This window comes from Cynocephalus volans, chromosome 5 (assembly GCF_027409185.1).
Source record: "Cynocephalus volans isolate mCynVol1 chromosome 5, mCynVol1.pri, whole genome shotgun sequence".
NCBI lineage: Eukaryota > Metazoa > Chordata > Mammalia > Dermoptera > Cynocephalidae > Cynocephalus > Cynocephalus volans.
In genome coordinates this window covers 81,169,915-81,185,045 of record NC_084464.1, presented here as the reverse complement: position 1 = coordinate 81,185,045, position 15,131 = coordinate 81,169,915, and the positions used below count along the sequence as shown (strand labels likewise).

Genomic DNA, 15,131 nt, shown 5'->3' with positions numbered 1-15,131 from the left:
GTGGACCATTGACACATGGAGAATAGGGTAAGACTGACCCTAGTGGGTGAAAGGGAGCATGCTGGGACACAGGGTAAATCTGTGACCTTCTCTCCCTGCTTCTGTACCCACCCTGATCGGATGAAGTCTAAAGATTCGCATCAAACAGGATCTCTGTGAGTGAGCCTGGATATGAGCAAAGTGTTAAGATCCAAAGGAACCCACCTGGGAAAAACTCCAGGACAGGGTCACTGTTTGCAGAGGCAGGGTGGAGTAAATTGTCTTCCAAGCTAACTTATTCAGAGTGTTCAACAGAGCATAAAATAAAAAAGTAAGAACAGGACCAACCCCAAAGGTGTGAATGTAGTGGAGGTGACAAAGTGGAGAAAAGGAGCAGCATAATAGCAGGACTCCCCAGTACTGCAGGCAGGCACCGTGAGAATGCAGCAGGGGGCGGGGTGAAGTTTCCCCAAGTACGGTCTGTGCTACTCCATATAGGCCTAGAATTATCAATTATGCAATCATCTGCTTTTCTAAATGGCAATTAAAATAGAATTACGAACTTCTTATTATGACAACACTATTGTAAGCTATAAGGTGTTTGAAAGGGTTATGAGTATTAACATTCCTAAATAAAAATGTGCATTTTATTAACGGCAGTAGGCACTAACGGCTTCATGCTCAGCTCCTATCCCCCTCTTGCAATTTGCCCCAATGTTGAATGGGCACCTTCTACTTTGCCGTGCAGCCAGTTTGACTCAGGGAAAACTGGCTCCACCTCCACAGTTAGAGTGAGCCACTCCTGCCTTGTGATTACTCAGCTCAAGCCAACACCTCTGGCATATTCTTTGGCATGTGGTCTTGGTCCCGGCACATGGCCTAACTCAGTCAGACCTAACGGAAAGGCTATTTTTCAACATAAATGAGAATAAGTGTGTTGCTCCTCTTGCTGCTGGCCACCATCATGGGAATTTGGTGGAAGCCCACCTGTGGATTAGGTCACTACATGAGAGGACAGAACCCAGAGAAAGGCAGAAAGGCAGAGCCAGAGTTCCATTGTCACCTGGCATTCCCACCTCTGGCTTTCCTTTGGATGTGATAACTTCCTTACTGTGTAAGCCAGTTTGAGATGGATTATTTTGATTCTTCAGCTGGAATCATCCTTTCAGATCTATAAAGCAGTAGTTCCCAAACCTGTCTGCATGTTGGAACTATCTGAGGTTCTTCAAAAATCACTGGTGCCTGTGTTCTACTCAGAGATTATGATTTATTGGTCTAGTGTGTGGTTGAGTGAGCCAATTAATCTCTAAACTCCCTTCCTTCCTGGAGATTCTTCCCTAACAATTGACCACTGCCCAACACTGACGGGGCGCTCGAGACTCCTCAAAAAGACGGGATACATGTTCCCACCAGGACTCTCTCCACCCCTAATAATGTAGAAGGACTTGTATACTTTGTCACAAGATTTGAATTGCTCCCCAGCTACCCTGCTTGGATTTCTGTTTGGTTCCTTTGTATGTACCACATTTCAGAAGATGTGAGTTTGAGAGCCTTTTCTATTAAAGTCGGAATATAAATCTCTACAAACCACATTTGGAGTCTTGAAGAGCCATAGTAAGTGGTCCCAACTGTTCATTAATAATTCCTTTCTTGAATGGTAGGATTGATAAAAGGAAAGGATGGAGGAGAAGAGAAGGAATTGAGATCTGACTGCACTGTTAACACAATCTGCCACCTATAAGCCTCAGTGCCCTACTACATGGTAAACTGAGAAAACTAATATCTCTTTCATCTATACAGTAAAGATTTTGTGAGAATAATATAATACATGTAAAAATTTCAAAATAAAAAAATGCTCAATAAATGTAAGTTATTATTACAAGGGGTCCAGAAAGTTTAAAATGAAGTCTAGACCCAACACTAACAGACCTGGTCACGCCAGCAGGATGAAGTGGCTTAGAGAGTTCCATTCCATGCCAGACTTCTTTCTGTGCCCTCCCCCTTCGTCCTTCCTCCCACCACCCCCCAAATAAAACAGCAAACTTGCTCTGTTAATGCAACTCTAAGACACATCATTGCTCCAACTCACTTTCAATTAGATTGCCACCCTCTGAGCCCGTCCCCCATAGAAATCCAAAGGCCGCCACTAATAGGCTGGAAGTTTATTTTGTTGCATTTTTTCCCTAGGATTTTAGAAGCACATCACTTCCTCATCAAGAGTACACCTCTGGGTATCACAATGCTATATCATTCCCCACTTGAATTATATTGTCTATCAAAAGAGGCATCTCTCGGGAGGCTTGAGTGCTAAGTGGGGAGTCATTTTTAGAGAGATGTGTGGGAAATGATTTCAATGTTTGGCAGTTCTTAAAGGCAAGATGATTTGAGATGTTGGTTTTTTCAAAATACACGAGATCAGCTCATTATGCTATTCTCTTATTTCTGAAAATGCCTTGTCATTTGGAATATTACGTTTGGCAGTTGCACCAAGATAGAAATTTCATAAACTAAAGGGCTATCATTTTTCATCTATTTTATTTGTTAATCTATATATGTCACATATATCACATAAATGTATATATTCACCAGGATGTCAATCTTTTTTTTATAGATATCTCCATTAAAATACATCATTCTGAAACTAAAGACATAGACAATGCCTCAAGAATCAAAACAACTGAAAGTACTGCAAAAATGTACAAAGCATCAACCATGAGACGAATATTTGATTTGGTAAAGCATCGAACAAAAAGATCGGCATTTTTCCCAACTGGGGTTAAAATCTGTCCTCAGGAATCCATGAAACAGATTTTGGCCAGTCTTCAAGCTTATTACAGATTGCGAGGTAAGGAAAGATATGAACTCCATTCAGCCCTTTACCCTTTTCATCCCTTCCCTTGCATTTATCCATAGGCTCTCTCCAGCCCCAAAACTCCAGTGTCTCTCATTTAGCCACAAGAGTTATAAAAATCAGCCCACTCATGTGATAATAATGAATGAAAACATTCAAAACATGGTCTGCTCTTATGGTTTAAAATAATGTCCTGCACAACACAGACCCAATAGGACATTTGACAAGTCACCAGAAAGCCTCGGCATCCAGAGTTTACCTAATTGTTTTATTTTTGCCAAAACCCAATATTGAATTTTAATGTTGTTCTTATGAGTAAGAAGCACAAAATGATTGCAATGTCAGGAATTTAAGCAAGTTGATTTATGATTTAAGATTTTATTTTTCAAAAGCAACATTACAGTCCAGATCCTCTCTCCCTTCTTGATAAATTTAAGCTCTTTATTGTTGAGCCAGCAAAGACTTCTGAAGTCTGGAAAACAAGAGGTTCATTGGAGTACAGAGGAGACACAAATTAAGAGTGATTACCAAGATATAATGTAAGGGTGTTAACAGAATTTACAGCACAGTTACTGTGGTTTCTAGCAGAGTTACAGTGAAGTTTTTACCCCAAGACAGCATAACAGGATTCTTACAGCATTCTTGGAAATAATTAAGAAGTTAAATCATACCACAGCCATTAGTGGCTGTCCTTTACATTTACTTACCACAGATGAAAAATTTTCCATGGCTGCTTCTTTGAAAAAAAAAAAATCTTGGTAGCTGCTTAAACTCCCCAAATAGCTCCAAATAATACAAAGTACCTTTTCTATCTGAAACATAAATTCAATTCATCTTACATGTGAAAGTTGAGGGGGGTTGCTGATTTCCACCTGGATCACACTAGATGTTTGCTTCCATTCCAGAAAACAGAGCCACCCTGCTCTTTTTAATGCCTATTGATGGCAGCAAGCTGCTCAATTGGTGTATTACACATTATGACAACTGAGAATCCATTTCATGATGTTAACATCCAGCAGAGTTCTTGGATGGCTGCTGCTGTAAGATGTGCATGAGTTAAGTTAATCTGAAGAGCTCTTATTGGGTTTTGAAGGCATAATCACCTAAGTCTCCAAAATATCAAGCCTGCGTTCCTCATATGTCTTATTTTATGTGGAAGTAAAAAGATAATACTTTCTGACAGAAGCCATACCCACCGAAAAATGAAAAGTACTAAGTCATTGCCAGAAGGAGACTTTAATAATAGAAAAACAAGGGTACTATACTAATATTCCGAGGTTCTAGCACAGCATCTGCACAGAGCAGACTCTCAGTAAATGCTCATTGATGGATACAAAAGGCAAAGAGCCCATTGGGAGTGCAAAGAAAAGACAGTGACATGTGTAAATTACTCATTTTGAGTGTCCCTACTCATTGATCAGATAATCACACTGGTAAAGGGAGTATTGTTTGTTCACAGTGTGAAATACAAACATACAGTGTTTGCAACACATTGAACACGAACTCAACTATTCCTAACTATATTCCAATTCTTTACAACATTCACAAATAGAATTCACCACAGGTATTGTAGAATAAACTATTTATTACTGCAACCAAATTTTTAACTCTGAATTTTTGTTCTTAGCTCTTTATTCTTGATTAGTTTTGCCTCTTTCATTCTTGTTTCCCTGGATGAAACAAACTACCGTTTTTCTCCCTACGCCAATAACAGTCTGTTATCTTTATGGCTGCCCCTGGGTGATATGAAATTTTACTATTGATCAGTATGGGTTCCTTATGTCTAACAAACTGGTTCACAAAGAAATAAGAAATAAGACCCAGCTACAAAGCAGCATTTCCTTGACAGGGTAACCCATTTACCGTTTGCGTCACTGTTTTCACAAAATTATCTGTTGACATCTTTCAAACCCAAGGGAGAAAGCTCCCATATTCCTAAATCAGGTGGAACACTGTGCTATTGCTTTTCCCGGCTTTTAAAGCAACACAAGTGGAAATGTTCTGAGCCTTGTGGCAGAATCACAAACATGCTCATCCCAAAGCACAAATGCAAAAGAGGAAAATTTGTTTCTCATAGTCTCCAGGCTGAATTCTGTGCTCCTCCCCAGCCAAATTCCCTGCTTTATAAACTCCTCTCCTCAGATCTCATCTCAGCCCACCCCGTGTCTCTCTCTTGCTCCCAAGCCCAATATCAAAAGCTAAATCTCTCTTTCACAGTGACATGTGACTTAGCAAAGGTTAAAGGTGAACAGGGTCCTAGTTCTTGCTACTCCAAGGGTTGTCCGCAGACCAGCAGCATCACCACCAGCAGGGAACTTGGTAGAAATACAAAATCTCAGATCCCACCCCTACTACTGCCAGAATCTGCATTTTAACAAGATTCCCCAGGTAATTCATTTGTACTTTAAAATTCTAGGAGCACTGATCTAGAAAACATCTAGCCGGCACTCCCATTGTACAGATAAGAAAACTGAGATCTGATGAGGTCAGGTGACATGCTAGGGCCACAGCTGGCAGCACAGGTAGAACCCAGCATCCTGACTCCCATTCCAGCATGTTATCTCTCCGTCTCAGGTATACCCAACCGCATGCTGGGCATTTGCACATACCATTGGTCTAACATAGTACTTCCCAGTCGTAACTGTCTGCAGGTCTGGAATTCCAACTACAGACAGCCGTGCTGGCCTCCAGGGCCTGTGCTCCTTTGGGTTCTTCCTACATCATCAGACAGCCTAGGGTTTAACCTTCAGCAGAGAGGCCGAGCCTCTGTGGTCAGATTTCAGACATTGGCCAGCAACTGTGGGAAGACCAGGGAGGCAAGGCACTGGATTTCTCCAGAATCCCTGTGTCAATCCCTCCCAGTAGGTTCAGAGGAGGATGGTCCAGAACAGGTAAATCAAATCAAGGGGTTAGAAAAGTCCTACTTTGAGAAGTTTTCAGATCCCTCCCAGCTCTAAGGTCCTTTGACGCTTCAACTTCCAAGGGCTTTTTCAATGCTCCTTCTATACATGGGGGATTCACCCAGTGGGTCTGGGCTGGTGGTCCCAATCACGGAAAGATTCTGTGCCTCCTGGTTTGTGGCAAGCTTCCAGGAGGCCAGAAAATGACATCAGAGGAACCACCAAAAAAAAAGAAAACACACCCCTCAGAAAGAGTCTGAATAAAATCTATTTGTCCTGGTTTCCTCCTTAACATTATGACCCCTATTAACTACAATCCCTATAAACTACAATTCTTCAGGCAGCTTCAGACATTGTGCCTCAAGGAGAAAGTTCTCTCAGGCCCTTGATGAAAAGTAGGTTTGGATGGGGGCTGGAAAGTTCTGCATCCTGGGGTGGGAGAAAGGTCCACAGGGAAAGGAACAGAACTAGAAAGATGCAAGCACCAAAATCCAGTGCCTCTTACTCGACGGTTCAGCCTCAGTCTCCCCAATGGTATGACAGGGCACTGCTGGCAGAAATCCCTGCATAACTGTTGATGCATCTTCAGGCTACAAAACACTCAGGAAAATGAACTTCCATGTACATCTATCTACATCTCTTATGATGCGTGCAAATTAGAATTTGGGCTCAACTGTGCACAAAATTAATTCACACTTTAACTTGGACTGAAATAAAAGGAAGACTTAATCTGAGAGCAAAAGCAACATGCTCAAGGTTGTGCCTAACTGATCAACAGAAGGGATTATCACATTACATCTTCCCAGATGTCTCACACACAGATAGCGTCCATGAAAGCGACCAACACCAAGCCCTCATGGGCAGTGCTAGTTTATTTTATGTGTTGTATCTCTGGCACTTAAACGGGTTTTGAACCAAGCAAGCAGGTACCTTGGGGAAAGATGGAAGGACAAAATAACATCCTCAAAGAAAGTGTGGAGTGTGTAAACGAGAAGGATAGTAAGGGCAGCTGGTTTGCTCAGACTGGACACACAACACTTAGGGTTTGGACAAATCTGAAAACACCAAGTGTTATTTCCTTTTGCATGATATATAGACTCTTGACTAGAGAGGACAGTCCAGGGACTGCACGATGGCCAGAGTTGGGAAAGGCATTACAATCCTTGCATGGCAGGAGAGGGTTGCATTCAAAGAAAAAGGTCTCTAGAGCAGGTTATTCCATTGCTTCCCACGTGTGTTGTCGCCTGTTATTTCCCCACATGTGGGAAACTAGGTGGCACATTTGAGGTGGTGGGGACTACATCTTCTTCTGTCTTCTGAGGTTACTAATTAAAAGATTAATTACCCGGAAGGTTCTGGTCAGGTTGCTGCTGGTAAATGACCCGAGCTTCTTTTGATCTGGAATTCTCTTTGCCTCTTAAAACAGAAAGCTAAGAGAAATCTAGACACAGAATGAGTAAGTGGGAAGCAGGAGGATAAAGCTTCGGGAGTAAGAGTCTCCAGACGATCTTGTCTCACCTTGCTCCTCCCCACAACCCTTTTCTCAGCAGGGTAGCCGAAGTGTTTCTGTAGAAAGTCAGATGATGTCAGCCTCTGCCCCAAAGTCTCCAATTGCTTCCCATCCCTCCAGAGGTAAAAAACTACATATTACAATGGCTTACAACAGAAGACTTGTAACATTTTTTGCTCACTAAAACCCCTATGGTAATTTTTGAGCTATGTACCCTTCTGCATGCTTTTCAGTTGACATCTAAAGTTTTTCATCATAAGTTTAAATAATTAGGTAGGATGTAACTTTCAGTGAGTTGTAAATATTGATATTTAAAATAAAACAAGAATTGGATCATTCTTATATATGCACTGGAATCTACCATAGCCATTCAATACTTACCATCAAATTCTCTTAACGACATGAACAAACTCTTAACAGGAAGAAATGTCACATGGCTCCTTTTTCTTCATATTCCCACATTTCCATTCCACCTTCCCCTTCAGAGTCTTATTTTAAAGCACTCTATGTTTATGCTCGAAAATCTGTTATCGATTGCTCTAAAATACTTCTCAGTAAGAAAAATATGTGTATAAATTGAAATTACATTTTTTATCTCCTGTGACTACAGGCTTTATATGTAAAAAGAAATTTCATCTGGATTCAGTTGTGTTTATAATTCTAATATATAATTGGTTAAAACAAATGCATATTATAAATTTGACAAATCTTTAAGTTTTTATTGGCAGATGGATGTAGGGTGAGATACAAGTCTTGTGGGTATTAAGTTTATAAGTACAAAATTGGAAATGCAAAATTAGAAACCAGGCTTTGGAAGGAACCAGTGCAAATGATGTGTTTGTAGCTTAAGCTTCCACAGCTTCTACCTCTGGATCAATGGGGTTGCTTTGGTTTTACCTTTCTATGAGTTCATATACTATTAGTTATTATTTATATTGTGCATTGCTAAAACAAGACAGGATTTAGCATGAATTTTATCCCTAGTCTTTTACTTAGTTTCATTTAAGTGCTGAGAAAACTTGTTTACATAAATAAGTAGATGGGAACATACGAAGTTTCACTATAGTAATGTCCTTATTCTTTAAATTCCTTTGGCATTGTATGCAAACAATCACATCCCGATCCGCCATCATTATTTTTAATGATCTATCAGCTATCGATTCCACTAAGACTCCTGTAATTTGTTGAGTGAAGAATCAGAAATGACCTGAGTTGCCAAAATGTGTGCTATTCCTCAACTAAGTTCACTTCCTTTCTCAAATTCAATACTGTTACTTCAAATTGTCCCTTTGTGTGGCAACCTAGAGACATTGTGCCACAAAAATATTAGGGGCGGATGAATGGGAAAAGGATTGTGACCAAAGGGGAAGTGAAAAAGGAGAGGTGTCCTCAGGAAGACCGATTTCAGGAAAGCATGCACAGGAAAGTGGAGAACTGGAAATTGATTCCCTTTAAATGTCCATATGCCTGCTCATCACTTGGAAAGTCTTCAAGGACAGCCAAGGTACCTATACCCCAGTTTGGAGACTGCTGGTGTACAAGGCCCTACTCAATCTGTATTCCTCTTGCCGCTTCTTTCTGTCTTCATCCTCTATTACTCTCAACCTTGCCTGGCCACAGTGACGTCCTCGCTGTTTCTTCAGTGCTCTTAGTACTCTCCAGCCTAGAGTCTTTTGCTTTTCCCAAACTGCTCAAAAGTCACTTAAATAGTGAGGTCTTCTACAACACCCTATTTTAAATTACAGTCTTACACACACACACACACACACTCTCTCTCTCTCTCTATCTTCCTTTTTTTTTTTTTTCCTCCATAACATATAGTAGTTGCTCAATATATATTTGTTAAATGAATTAATTTCTGGAGGCTATAAATTAGTGTGTCAACATAGGCCATGAAACAATTTTCCATGTTATGACATTGTGCTTTAGGGGAAGGGAGTCTTCTTTGGATGTGGCCATTTTCACCCCTAGTGGTTCTGTATTGCAGTGTGTCAGGAAGCAGTGTGGGAAGCATATCGTATTTTTCTGGATCGTATCCCTGACACAAGAGAATACCAAGACTGGGTCAGCAGCTGCCAGCAGGAGACCTTCTGCCTCTTTGACATTGGGAAAAACTTCAGCAGCTCCCAGGAGCACCTGGATCTTCTTCGGCAGGTGAGCCTAAACACTGTACGGTTATTTGGAAGAGGGCCTGAATAGTTCCCAGGCCTCTGCCCCTTTTGAATTAATTTCTGCAGCATAAGGATTAGCTGAAGAAATGCTTGGAGGTATAGGATAAGGCCAACAGGAACTTTACTCTTGCAAAATAATAATGTACAGGCAGGCTGAAGTGTAGTTTAAGGGAGAAGGGAATGAAAATAGACTTTAGCTTTTCAATTGACATTATCTCCTGGTAAAATTGCTTTTTATCTTTTTTTGCAGAGAATGAAACAGAGAAGCTTCCTGGAGAGGTAAGTACCCAAAATAGAGTGCTGCGTGCGCTTGATTTTCAAAAGATCATGTAATGGAGTGAGACTAAGCTATTGTACCTTTATGATTTTATGTGAGCCACTAAGATCTGTGTCGGATATTCTGACAGACAATTTATGCATATATTGTGCTGAAGATAAATAAGCATGAAAAAGAGAAATGGATAAACCTTATGGATTGAGATAGATGTTTGCATTGTTTGCAGACATAAATAAATAAATAAATTCATCACAACACGATGTGTATCTAATGTATATTTTCACTTATAGTTTGATTTTTAGAGTTTTTAGTAAACTGATAATTACATCAGGAAAATATTTAACATAACCAGAGAACAATGTGAATTTTGAACTCTCATTTGGTATTCTGTAAGGTGTTAGTATTTCTCAAACTAAACTACTGAAGCATTGAGTTATATCCTCAACAAGAACTGAATATCAGATCAGAAGATCAAAATGCAAAAACAAAAAAGGGAGAAGAAAAAGTGCATTAGATAAAATGATTAAAGAAGAGAGATGTTGTTGCCAAACTCTAAACTCACAAATTACATACATTTTGTAACATTTAGAAATCTAAATCTGAAGATAATACTAGAAGGAGACACACAAATTTGGCCAATCCTGGCAATACTTGATAATGCTTTTCACATTTGTTCCTTTGTTTCTATTCCCTTTGCCACCAACGTAGTCCAGAACTTTACTAGTTTATTCTGTGAAAAATATCGCATCTGATCCCCCTAACACATGCCTCTGCCTCCAACCTCGTATCCACCTTAACTTGCAAAACGGCTGCTAGATTAGTAAAGCCGATCCCCGACTGGCGCGTCTTCCCCGCGCCGTCTGAACGTGGCTGGCCACATTCTCCGCCCGCCTCAGGGCGCAGGCGGCTGAGGAGTAAGAGCTGCCTCCCCGGCATCGCCGCCCTCCCGCTTCTGCTTAGGGCCAGCCGGTGGGGAGGAAGAGATCAGCGGGGAGAGGAGAATGAGGGCGGTGAGTTTATCTCACACACACACTCCCCTGCTTTGCTTTTGAGCACTACTGACCTTCATCGTCAGCTCAGCTCCTGCCGGGCAGCTCTTTCCACAGAGCCTTTTCTGTCTCTGGTTCCTGGTATCCTGTCACCCCTGCTGGTCGAAGAGTGGATTTAGCACCTCACTGCTGCTCGCTCTGGGCTACTGCACTCTGCCTTATGGTTGCTCTCGCACTCTTCTCACAGCTTAGTAAATAATTTCTCTGTTAAACCTTGCCCTAATTACCCCACTGTGAGTGAGTTACCTGTTTCCTGATACAACCTTCACTGAAGCAGAGGCCAGACTAATTTGTGAAGACCTTTTACCCCTGACCTTTTCAACTTTGCCTCTCACTGCCCGTGATCCCAAGCTGCCAGCGTGCCACTTCAGCACTGCGCGCAGGCCACACCCTCCTCATCCCAGACTCTGACCCCAGGGCTTTCCCTCTTGGCTGGAAGAACCTGCCTCCTCGTCCCCTCAACCTACCTAAATCCTACTCTCTTTCAAGCTCCAGGGGAGTCCCACCTCCCCATGATGTCTTAACAGCCTATTTGAGCCTGCAGCAATCTCTCCCTGCTTTGAACTTTGTACTCTATTTGACACTTATGTTTTTAGTTAATATTTCCTTGCTTAATCCTGTTTCCCTGTGAGAGTGTAAACTCCTGAAGGGCAGGAACTGTTTCATATTTCCTCACTGAGCAAAGCCCTCATATATTTTGTTAACCAATTATAGTATGTCTATCGAGCCACTCTTTTATGAATTTTAAGTTATTGCCAGAAAAATAATGTGATTTAGGAAAATCTTAGTATTAGCATATCACATTTGCTCACAAGATCAAGAAATATTGACTACTCTGATTTACATATAGGATTATACTTTACTGACTCCCCCATTTTCAAAAAGAAAAGTAAAGCAAAGTTCATCCATAAGAAAAAATTCAACAGAATGTACCAAGTCTTGACAGAGAAACTAAAAATTGCAAGAAACAATAACCCAAGCCAAAAAAAGAAATAGAATCATTCTATCCACTCCTGTGCCTGCCAGCATTGCTGGAGAGAAAGAAAGAGCACAAAACAAATGTTTTACATCAGCTACAGTTACCAAGTTGTTAGAAAAAAAACAAGAAAAGGAAAAAAAGTTTTCGTTCACTTCAAACCTTTCCAAGAAGACAAAAGAAAAAAATTTCTCACCAGACATCTGCCAGTTCCAAATGACTTCGAAAGAAAAACCAGTGGAATAACCCAGTAGCCCAGCTTCCCAAATTATATCTCTTCAGTGATGGTATAGATTGTCAGTTTAGTGGCAGAATCACACCTAATAGTAAAGGATATGAAAACAGCATCTGATGCAGAGTCCCCCACAAAGTGGGCTATTGGCTTGTAACTAATGCAATAGCCAGCATTTTAATAACTACTCTTCAAGGAAGGAGAAATTGCTATAAACAAAGATCTACAAAGTAAAAACAAAAATCTAAGTTATAAATCTGTAACGTTTGATATAATGAGGATCTATTTAGATATGATCTCCATAAAAACTATTTATTAAGAACATAGTATAATACCAGAAAAAAAATAAGAACTGCTGGTTTCAAACTTCACTATAAAGTCTGTTTATATTTAGCCTGTGTGCACCAGTACAGTCATCCATGTTTCAAACTGACTTCCCTTCTGACTGGCTAGAGGCTGTGCCAGGCCGATTGATTATTACACTTACTAGCACATTGGTAGAATTTGGTGTGGCAGAAATATGCAGGTGATACTGTTGGCTATGACCAATCTAGATGACTCTATAACAAACGAATATTTAGCCTTTCCCTTTGGTCTTTCCATCATCATGAGCCAGAAAATTAGATTAAATGTATTGGTCAACTGCTAATATATTATACTAATACAGACACAATTCTTTGGTACTTAATAGCTTATAATAATGAATCTTTCAGTAAGTTTCAAAAGATATCACTACCAGTACTCCTTTCTAAATAAACCTTCTAGAACAGGCCAACATTATATGCAGACAGCTCTACCACCATGACATTGGATCTGCCCCTAGAATATCTCCTACACTGCCATTTCATGGCCCTAGGAAACTGCCCCCAACTCCCTGGCTGGTTACCATTGCAAACAATGGCTGTGTCCAGAATATGGACTTAATACACTTGCATTAACGAGAATTCTCTCTCTCTTCCATTACCACCACCACAAGAGTTACTTCAGTAGATAGCTTAATGACACTCTGGATTTGAAGGCTAAGGGCTCTGAGATTTTAACAAGAATATTTTAGTCACAGGTTATGTCATCAATTATATTTGATATCAAGGACACAATGTAAGCTCAATGGGACTATAAAACATCAAGCTCCAAAGACCAGATTTGCTTACTACAGAAATGCTCCCCAGGACCACACAAAGCCAAGATGCTTAAGAAAAGCCTAGAGTCAAACATAACCATTTTTAGTGGTTATTTGACATTTTGTTTAAGGAGATTATATTTGAATATTACTTCTGTAATAAAGAAAATAGGTAAATTCAATTTCAGAGTATGATTTTACTCTAATTTTTAGGTCTGTTCAGTATAGGCAAATTTAAATGTATGTCTGCTATTGTCGTCAAGTTCCTTTTCACCGATTCTTCTTCGTTTTCTATCACGCTAATAGAAAAGATGAAATATCTACAGAGGAGCCATTGGGAGAGGCTGGTGAAACCCCTGTGTTTTCAACAGGTGAGCCTACATCTTATGTCATCTGCTTCTGAACCTTAACTCAAATTATCATGAAAGCGTATTATATATATGAAGTTAACAAAGTTTATAATGTGCTTCCTCAAAAGTAACTTGTATTTCTCACCTTAAAAAATAATTTAAATTTATTGTATAAAACTTGGAAAAAATAGAAAAGAATAAAGGTAAAAACAAATCACCCACTGTCCTACAATTTAGAGGCAACCACCATCAACATTTTTGCATATTTCTTGCCATCTTTCTTCTATTATGTTTCTGTATTACTGAGATCATACTAATTAGAGCTTGCATCATTTTTTCACTTAGCATGGCATGAAAAACATGTTGTAGTTCCACTAAAACTTCTTCAAAATAATCATTTTAATGACTTCCAACATTCTGTTGCCTCCACATAAATCTAATCAACTTAACCATTCCATTGTTGTTAAATGTTACATGCCATTACAAATAATGCTTTAATAAATGTATTTAAACATAAATCTTTCTCAAACCACTGATTTCTCGAAGAAGATGACTAAATCCAAGTCTATGAGTTTTTAAGGCTTTTAACAGATTTTGCCAAATTTATTTTCCAGAAATTGTGTTACAATTTAAATAACCCACTAGTCAAAAAAACACATCTTTCTCATTGCACACTTGCCAATATTAAATATTACTGTGTTTTTTTCATGTTTTCTAAAAGAAAAGGGAAAATAAATTTTCCTATGTTTATTAGATATTTGAAATTTTTCTTCCATGTATTTTTCTATTGCAGTCTCATCATTTTCCCATATAATTTAAGATTACTTGTAAATATAAAAAATAAAACTATTAATCCTCTAAGCAATGTTTTCTTCAATTGATTTAAATTGTACTTATATTAATAGTGTTTTAAGAAATCAAATTTTGATTACTTAAAATCTAGAAATTGAGAAAATAGAGTTTTTTTATTTCTTTATTTACTGACATTCAGAAAAAGCTGCTGTGACCGTATTTTAGTATCTTATAGCTAATAATGAAACAAGCCTAATTCAATTTCAGTTATAAGAAAGGTAAAACACATTCTTGAACAATAAAAAGAAGAGCTGAATAGTTTTTAATTCCCCTTATAAATAGCTTAAATTTGGCCTTTGACACCTAATATCAAGTCTTATTCAAAAAAGTATTATTTATAGGAGAAAACTATATAAAAAGATACTTCATACTAACTTCATTTCTAATATTGGAAAATAACCAAAATTAATGAGAGGATTGAAATTCGTACTTTTATGTTTAAAAGTTGAAATTTGTATATTTTAGCTGATAGGGACTTCTGTAATAAAATTAAATTTAGTAAGCTAAATTAAAGAGTAAGTTAAAACTAATTACTTCTTAAAAAAAATACGGTGACAACTCCCAAATTCATATCTCTAAACCTCTCTAATTGTTTCTTATAAGCTATTTTTTATTTTTTTCTTTGTAAAACCTTTGAGAGACTGATAGACAAATGGTATATTATACTATTTCACCATCATATGTTTGAGTTCCAGCAATGAATGTTTTAAAATTATTTCTCCAGTGCCCCTGAACACCCAAGGTTGAGGTCCATGCACAGATACTTCTGCACTTAAGATTATTTCCAAATTGCAGCTATAAAAAGAACTGCCAGATTCTAACTGCAATGAAAGCAGTTCTCATCATGCTTCTTGGAGACTTAGC

At 38.9% G+C, this 15,131-nt stretch overlaps 1 protein-coding gene across 1 annotated transcript in view; it reads left to right on the top strand.

Moving 5' to 3' along the window:
• IMPG1 (interphotoreceptor matrix proteoglycan 1) overlaps positions 1–15,131 on the top strand; it is a 126,913-nt gene that overhangs the window by 23,216 nt on the left and 88,566 nt on the right. Inside the window, 4 exon segments of the mRNA XM_063098170.1 lie at positions 2,591–2,824; positions 9,228–9,394; positions 9,662–9,690; positions 13,372–13,436. Coding sequence (XP_062954240.1) covers positions 2,591–2,824; positions 9,228–9,394; positions 9,662–9,690; positions 13,372–13,436 — 495 coding nt within the window.